This window comes from Lycorma delicatula, chromosome 2 (genome assembly GCF_047948215.1).
Source record: "Lycorma delicatula isolate Av1 chromosome 2, ASM4794821v1, whole genome shotgun sequence".
Classification (NCBI taxonomy): domain Eukaryota; kingdom Metazoa; phylum Arthropoda; class Insecta; order Hemiptera; family Fulgoridae; genus Lycorma; species Lycorma delicatula.
This window is the reverse complement of record NC_134456.1, coordinates 177,608,766-177,618,223: the sequence shown is the minus strand read 5'-3', so window position 1 is coordinate 177,618,223 and position 9,458 is coordinate 177,608,766. Positions and strand designations below refer to the sequence as shown.

General features: G+C 29.2%; 1 protein-coding gene across 3 annotated transcripts in view; it reads right to left on the bottom strand.

Annotated features, from left to right (window-relative positions):
- Positions 1 to 353: 353 nt before the first annotated feature.
- The window catches only part of dgt1 (KAT8 regulatory NSL complex subunit dim gamma-tubulin 1), a 46,895-nt gene continuing 37,790 nt past the window's right edge, over positions 354 to 9,458 (bottom strand). For all 3 annotated transcript variants that reach the window (XM_075356747.1, XM_075356749.1, XM_075356748.1), the window contains exons 8-10: positions 9,318 to 9,443; positions 4,736 to 4,876; positions 354 to 852 (exon numbers count right to left, since the gene is read on the bottom strand). In XM_075356747.1, coding sequence (XP_075212862.1) covers positions 436 to 852; positions 4,736 to 4,876; positions 9,318 to 9,443 — 684 coding nt within the window. In that variant the 3' untranslated portion in view covers positions 354 to 435. The remainder of the gene's footprint in view (positions 853 to 4,735; positions 4,877 to 9,317; positions 9,444 to 9,458) is intronic.

Genomic DNA, 9,458 nt, shown 5'->3' with positions numbered 1-9,458 from the left:
ATTTTTTTTTTTTTAAATTATAAAGATTTATCAATTAAGTTAAAATTAAAATGTAAAAATATAATTAAAACAAAGATAAAAATTAAAACTTAGCAAAGCAAAATCATGTGCCAGCCATTCACTGAATTTACTCTACACACACATCTTTATATAGTCTATGACACTCCCGGTAACATATGGATTCCAAATTCCAATGCGGAGTCATAACATCTAAATCAGTTTTGCCACTGAGCTGCTACAGTGGAACAAATGTACATACATCCACCCTAAATACATTACACTCCTTTTTGGGCAGTCGTTTTATAAACACATTACAGGAAAATTAGCTTTTGATTCAGTGAGACAAAACAAACAACATGTTTAATTCTGTATTTTAAACAACTCTGTAAAAACACAAAGTGACTTATGAATAACATATTTTTTACTTATAAAAATTTATGTAACATCACTTTTTACTTCTTTATTTGATTGTGAATCTGTCCTGTTATAGTTATTACCACTATTATTGTCATTATTTATTTCAGTCATAAAAGACCGTTTACCTACTTGATGTAAAGACTGTTCATTTTCACTTTGTGACAATATTACTTCTTCAACCACATCAACATTAGCCATAATGTCATCCATCACAGAATCATTTGGAACTGTTTTTTCTGCATTACCAACTCCACAGGATGCTGCAGGGTTTGCCTCATTAGAACTGTCAGCTACACTTTGAACTTGACTGACATCCCCACCAGGCCCTACAGTTGAGGATGTTTCTACTACTGAAGTTGCTGGAGATCTGCTTTCTGTTTCTATTGTGTTTTCAGGCTTTGTGTCTCCTCCTCCTTCTTTTATTTTTTTTCCATTCTACAAAATAAAAAAATCAATTACAGTCTGTATGTAAAAATGGGTTGTGTATTATGGGTAACAGAAGAAATACATACACATATACAATCCTAATTGCCAGAAACACAGAAAAGTTAATTAACACTCAATAAATAAAAATGAAAGAAAAAGAAAATAGACAGTTTTGCATCTTAAAAGCACCATGATGATTTATTAATTAGTAAAAATCTTTAATGATATTAATTAAAACACAGTTGTGTTTTATACCAAACTAAAGGCACATTCTATTAATAATCTTCAAAAATGTAGTTTAACAATTTTAAAATTTTTTTGACATTTTCTTGGTGTATAATGAAAAAATAATTTTCTAGAAACGATATCTATTTAGTATAAAATATGACTGCAATACATAGATAGAAAATAATAAATGTTAATCACTTAGCATTTGAATGTATTTAATCCGCAGTCATTTTTTTATTAACAAATCATGCCAATTCATAGAGAAAAAGCTGATCAACAGTGTTAGTAAAAGTTAACTGTAAAATTAACTCAATAGGAAATTTATTTACATTATTTTTGATATTCATATTGTAGGAAGTTTTCATAATTTTTTGACTACTACGAACTGATCAATCAAACCCAATTTTTTTATGTTTGAAAACTCCTATGGGCTGACAGGTCAGCCCTCTATTTAACAGCTATCAAGGATAGCTGTCTCCCAGGACACAATTTGGCCTTTCCAAACAGAAGTTTAGCTTATCAAATTTAGTTATATATAAAAGGAAATATGCAACTTTATGTCAGCAGAGATGTAAGTAAAACCAAAACTTTCAGTACCTGTAAAACCAAAGACTGCAATAATTTCTAAGGTAAACCTATACATGCTAATCAGTTTTTTTTAAATTTTATTATCAATTATGTAAAAGTGTGCACAATTACAAAAAATACACAAAAATTTGAAATGTGAGAAACTGGGCAGTAACATTACATGATTACATTTAATGTTCTCCTAACAGAAACTTAATTAATAAAAATTACTTTACCATTCATACAAATAAGACTGATAGATAAAAAAAATAAATAAATTTAATGTTTCTTTAAGTGTGATACCATTTCTTGAATTGCTTTTTTGCGTACAATACAGATCTGTAAATATAATTTTTTTATCACCCTTAGTTCTAAATAAATTATGCTTAAAAAAAAAATTAAGGGAAAATATAGTTAAAACCTGTAAAATTTATAATTTTGCATGGCCATACCTGTGTTAGAATAATTTCGCTGATGCTTTTCTTTTATAAATAGCCTCGGACACATCCCAAATTACTGTCCAACAGTAATCGGCTAACATGTTAGTATTCCATTTCCTTTTATAGCATCTTTCCATCACCGAAATATCTTGGTGGAAACGTTCACAGTGTTCGTCACTTACATCTCCGAGGTAGTCTAGGAAAAAATCCAGATGCGAGTGGAGGAAATGTATTTTCAGACATATTACATTCCATAGCTCTGTATAAAGTAAGAAGTTGATTAACAATATCGTGGTAATTGTCGGATTTTTGTTTGCCAAGAAAAACGTCTTTAAATGAAACCCAAGCTGTACTTTCTCTATTATTTAACACTGAGTTAAATACATAATCTTTGACCAACTATCTTATTTGAGGACCAACAAATATTCCTTCTTTAATTTTTCCTTTACTTACATTCGGAAATTTCTGTCTGATGTACAAAAATCCGAGACTATCCTTCTTTATTGCTTCAACAAATTTTTTCATAAGTCCTAGCTTGATATGAATAGGGGATGGTAAAAATAATTTTTTGGGTTCAACTAAGGGCTCATGAATATTTTTCCCATTTGGAGTTAAGATGTTTTGTTTCTTCTACTCTTTGGTAACATAATGTTTATCCCTAGCTTGGCTGTCCCATTCACAAAGAAAACACATGTTCTTAGTATAGCCTAACTGCATGCCTAACAAAACTTTCAAATCACCACATATGTTACAGCTATGTTTTTTATAATTTATTTTTTCAACGTCTTTCATCACATCAAATGTCTGTTTCAAATTAATACCATAACTGATTGGTATTGAAGGATATTTTTTTACCATTGTGTAGTAGAACCACTTTTAAACTATACTTGGACAAATCTATGAAAAGGAACCAGTCCTCAGGTTTATAAACTTGTTCTAAGAAGTGCAACATAAGCTCATCAATATTTGTGTAATAAACAAAATTATTTTCATCAATAAAGTACTGTGAAAGTTCTTTTTGTCAGTTTCAAAAGCCTGAAAATTTTTGTATTTTTTTGAAGTAAATTCCAACCTTGCAGTCTTGATCCTAACAGTTCAGCTTGATTTTTTGTTAAATTTAAATCCCTAACCAGTCATTTAATTCACCTTGTGATATAAGATGTGGCTTATTGGAAGATAATTCAAAATCAAAATCATTGTTGTCTTCTTCAGTACTGCCTGATTCTTCATCGCTGCTTTTGAAACATGCATTTACAGGTCCCTCAGGAACTGGAATAATTTCACAATGAGGTACAGGCCTGATTCCAGATTGCAATGAAGGATACTTTACAGTATATTTATATTTTTTTGAAATTTTAGACACACTTGTTAAACAAAAGTAACATCAGTTACATGATCCTCTGGTTCTTGCTAAACCATAGGTACACCAAATGGCAAAGCCTTCTGCGTACCTTTTAGCCATCCTCTTAAATATACAAAACAATTAGTGAATACTATATGAGGAACCCACGTCTTATCCTGATCACTAATTTTACAGTGAAAGAACAAATGATATGCTTTTTTAATTAAAGGTGTAATGTTTTTCTATTATTCTATTCCCTATTCCCTATTCCCATCTACCATGAGCACTGCAATTTGCAAAGTAACTGGAATCATTGATATTAGTTAAATTTCATTTTTGTTTGCAACATTATTAAAAATAGTAATAAAAATGAAAAATGCAAATGGTACAATATATGTTTTATCTTTAAGCCACAAATAAAATATTATTATGGAAATAATTTTAGTATATTATTATTTTTAGTCCTGCATATTATTATTTTTAGTCCTAACAAAACAATTTCCTGTTTGATTCATCAGCAAACTTCACTGTTCTACACAGATCTATATATGTAGATCATTTGAGCATTTTGTATGTACATTCATAATTACCCTCTCACTCTTTTTCTTTTTAGCCTCCAGAACCATCATAAGGTATTACTTCAGAAGATAAATGAGAATGATATGTATGAATGTAAGTGAAATGTAGTCTTGTGCAGTCTCAGGTTGACCATTCCTGAGATGTGTGGTTAATTGAAACCCAACCACCAAAGAACAACAGTATCCACGACCTAGTATTCAAATCTGTTATACCGTGTTATTCATATATAAACTCATATTAACCAATAATTATCCTGCTTTCATACAACTTTCCATATAAGACTAAAGCAAAACAGAACCCATAAATTGAGACAAAATTATACACATTTAGAATTAATGAATGATTTTCTGTGAGAATGTGGTTTTATGATCCCAGTACATGTTGGAAAGTGTCAAAGTGGATTGTACATGTCTATTCCGTATGAGCGCCTATTGTTATGCCACAGTGTTAATTATTTTTCACTTGCAGCAAGCATGGACTTAACATAATTCACATAAAATTTTAAAACCTGATAAAATAATGTAAAGAGGAAAGTTATGAATAAATTATGTTGTATTAAAACATAGTTTTCTAATGAACTACTTATCAACTACTATGTTCATAAGATAATTTTTTTTTGCCACAGAAACACTTCCTTAAGTTCTTATACTCTCTACCTGCTGAATTGAGACTTAACTTTCACCACCAAAGAAGCTTCTACACAATTTTTTTTTGTTGAAAAGCAAAAATTAATTACCTCCATGTTTAAGTGAGGCAGAGTAGGCAGACAGACATGTAGTGGACAACTTGCATTTTCAAAAATATTTAAAACAGGTTCTTGGCAGAGGACATCAGCCTTTGCACAACCACATGATCTGAATAACTTCTGGTTACTATCCTAGTTAAACATAAATGTCCCAACAAATGTAATTCATAAACCAAAAAAATTATCTCTAATGCACTTATGGTTATTAGTTATATAGAAAAAATGAAATATTACTAAAATAGGAATATTTACATTATTACAATAATAATTACAGATAATAAATACACAAAATAAAATCCTTTAAATTACATTAAACACATTTCTACAGTTATGCATCAACTTAAAATTATCAATTTTGTTTTGGTAGCATTTGTTTTAATGTAATTTACATACCTATTTTCTTTTTAAAAATAATATCTCGAAATTTCTATATATATTTTCTATTATAATATATTTAAGTCAAAGTAACTACTTTGTATTGTAGTTACTTTGACTTAAAATTTTAACTTTTACAAAATAACGATCAATTGTTGTTATGTATTTTAATCATTAATTTCTAATCCCTCCTGAAGATGGCAGAATAGCCAAAAACACTAGATGGAAATGAATAATTGGTATGCAGTTTATATTATACATAATACACATATAGTGCAATCGGAAAGCTGCTGTGCATTGCAATTATGGAAGTGTAATGTTGAAACTTTCTTAATTATTGCTTTGTATTTTTATTTCATTATGTTATAGAAATGGATACTTCAATAACAGGAATAGTTTATAAAAGGTGTTGTAAATGACCTCCTCCAACAACAATACAACACTGCACACATTTCAATTTGCTTTCAAACACTTTAACTAGATGATGTACTGGAATGTCTTGTACACATGCTGTTATTAAAGTTTTTAGTTCATTAATTGTGCATGGTCTGTTGCAATAAACAGCCTGTTTTGCTGCCCCTCATAGAGAGTAATCTGGTTAATCAGATCAGGCAATCGTGCAGGCCTCAAACCCCTTGAAATGCTTCTTTCACCAGACATTTTGTAAAAAAAATTATTGACCTGTATAACTTATGTGCACTGTGGCACCATCTTGTTGGAAAAAACTATGATTAATTCTCACTTCTGTTAACTGACTACTGGAAGTTTTTTAACCTTTTCAGATCATTTAGTCTTGGAACTGGTTATGTATAGCGTCAGTTTTAAAATGCTGTTACAAAATCATTTTATATGGCATCTAAGTCAGTTATTTTGTTTTATATTCACAAAGGAATCAGTTTTATTACACAATTTGAACGACGTTTATACATCGTAATGTAAAATCTTTTATTTAGACTAGAAAGAATATGACCATTTTTTTCTCAGAAATGTGCTTGTGTGTGTGTGTGTGACTTGTGTATTATAATTGCTATGACGATTATGGATTTATTTATTATTTACAAAAATAGCTTATCTTAGTAGCAACATATCGATGTATTGAGACACATAATAAATTATGATATACGGCACACACAAAAAAAAGGAATTTGTGGTCATAAATGTCACTTTTACTTGAGGTCTATAAATTTTCTGACAAATGATATCGGTAAACATGCAACACATGATTCGTAATGAATAACAGTATGCAGTAAAAATTGTTTTTTGTCAATCTGAATAGCCTTTTGAGTGGTGGGGATTTTTATAAAACTTAGTTTTCTGAATCTACTTTCACTTATACTAAGAATACCTAAGGAATTTTGGTAATAGAATGTTTACACCATTGACAATAATTTAGCCTTTTGGCATGTACTGATGGTTTCAGTTCTTGAACACACATTATTTTATAGGGAAAAAGTTTCAGTTTTTTCTTACAGCTTTATGTGCAAATCCAATATTTTACTGCTGTGCTAACTTATGTGTTGACTTTAATGGATTTTCGGTCATAGCACCCGTAATATCAAGCAGCTTCTGTTTGTTTAGTTTAGGTGGTCTTCTACTTTGGTCAGTGTCATCTTCACGAAAGACGTGTTCAAACAGGAAAAATGCATTCCTGTACTGAAAGTACTATTATGTTTCTCACATCTATTGATTCTGATAAACATTAACTACTTGAAATGAAATGCATTCAATCACAACTCAACAACTGACGCCTTGGTTTATTACTGAGCATCACCCAATGAACTCACAGGGCAACCAACCGAATGCCAAAAGAACAGAATGCACCACATAATTCTAAAGCATATTGCATAATGGCTTTCTGAATGCACTGTATAAGCTGATATTTTCCATAAATTTAACACATAGCTGCAATATTCATTCTGTGATTTTTTTTCTACTGCTGTGTCATTAAATTACTCAACATTCTAATTTTGTACTTTATTTGAAGAAAATTTAAGTAAGACTTTTCAGCTCCTTTCTGAAACTGTTTTACTACTTACAGGCTTAACACAAAGTTTTAATGAAAGTATTAAAGAAGTTAGTTTTTTCCTAATTTTTAGAGATGGATCATTCCAGATAAACTCAATGATTATTGTTTTTATAAATTAAACAATATTATGTAGTACAAGTTGAGAGAATATATATATATATATATAATAGTTTTGCCTTAACGTTTAAGTGGATTAGTCTGTTTACACACAGAGGGGTGAAAAACTTTTGGCATGGTGTTACTCTGTGAATGGAACTGATTACAGCATCTCAATAATCATCTGGTAATGTTTAGAATATCTACGAACTGAACTGTTCTTTTAAACAGCTGCAAAACAATAACACAAAGCAGTTTTTATTGTTTATGTTGTATTCCCAAAAATTTTTTCTCTCCAAAAATCTCCCAAAAAACAGACAGTTTATAAATCAGATTAAACATATGGTCTAGGTATAATATTTATGTTTGCAAGTATTTGTTTACACTTTCTTTTACACATGTTGTGTTTATACAAACATTTTCATTTGCTCTTTTCATTTTATTTCTCAATTTTAAGTCATTTAGGAAAATGTATTATACTGTTAAAAATTATGTACTGTACACATCTGAATGTAGGTTAGTTAGACCACTGCATCTGGCATTATAACACAGAAAATCTAACAACATACACACTGTATTCAAATTTAAAAGATAAATGATAATAATGTACACTGATAGTTAGATGATCCTAAAAATAAATTATCAAAAATAAATTATCATGTCTAATTATTTATTTTAAATAATCTACTAAAAAACAAAAATCTATAATATAAACAAATGATAAAATTCAGACCTGGATTCATAAAAAATATAATTTTTTGTACAAACTAAACAACTACACAAAAAAAATCACACTAAAAGTTTATATTTTAGTTTTTCCTTAAATTATAGTTACCTAAAAAAAAAGTGTAAAAAACTAATTCCGTAGTATTATTTATTTTTTACATTTTAGAACAATTTTAAGAATTTGTATAAAAAAAAGAAATTATTTTGGCATTACCTCTGGTCAAGAAAAATGATGTTTGACAGTACAGAGGACTGGAGGTAGGAAAACTCCAGTACAATAATTATACTTACTTTCATTTGGTGAGTGTTTTTCTGTTTTCAAAGATTACACTACTACTGTGATTTTAGAAGTAATTATTTTACAATTCACAACAGATAGTCAGTGATCATGAACCACAAAAACTGCCACCTAACATTGTAGTTAAAAAAAACCCCTACACATACTAATGTTTTACAGTACAGAGGACTGGAGGTAGGAAAACTCCAGTACAATAATTATACTTACTTTCATTTGGTGAGTGTTTTTCTGTTTTCAAAGATTACACTACTACTGTGATTTTAGAAGTAATTATTTTACAATTCACAACAGATAGTCAGTGATCATGAACCACAAAAACTGCCACCTAACATTGTAGTTAAAAAAAACCCCTACACATACTAATGTTTTATAATAATTACATGGAGTAAGTATAATCATTAATTAAACAATAGTTAAAACAGTTCTGTTCAGTTTTTAGCAAATTTCTTGAGTCCTAAAATAAATACCACAAATTAATTATCATTAAAGATTAATCTCGCTGCTGCTCACAGTGAACTACTCCTCTCAAATTTATAGTTTCTGTGTAAGTAGTTGACTGCAGATATCCAGCGTGAGACTTGTATCTGTTATCACTTTACATCTTCTCTACTTTTCATCATCATTATTAATCACATGTTTTCACATTACATAGATTAAGTTTTAAAAATATACGTGATAAAAAAGTCTAATCAGCCTAATAAAAAACAACCACACAAAAATAAGAAAAACAGATAAAGATGAGACTAGATAAACAAACAAATTCACCCAATTTGTAATAATTGTATAAAAATGTGTGAACAGGTTTACATCTCTTTATCCTTCATAACTCCTGTTTTATCATCCTACAATAAATAAAAAATATTTAACTTGTAAAAATTATAATCCCCTAAATAAGTACAATGCAAAATACAGAAAATAAGTTTAATAAATTACAACATGAAATATGTTAAAAAAGGAAAAATAATTTGAAAAATCACAGTTCATTGATTTTATTTCATAGGTAAGCTAATATGAAGAATGAAAAGTAGTTTTTATTATACTAGTTAATATACCTCAAGAATATGTTTTCGGCAATATTTAGAAGATGGTAATGTTTTGAGACCACATTTTACACCACCTTCTGTGTATATGCACTTACACGTAGGAGCTGGTGTCATAGAAAAGCCTTCATTTTTCCCCTATAAAACAAAATT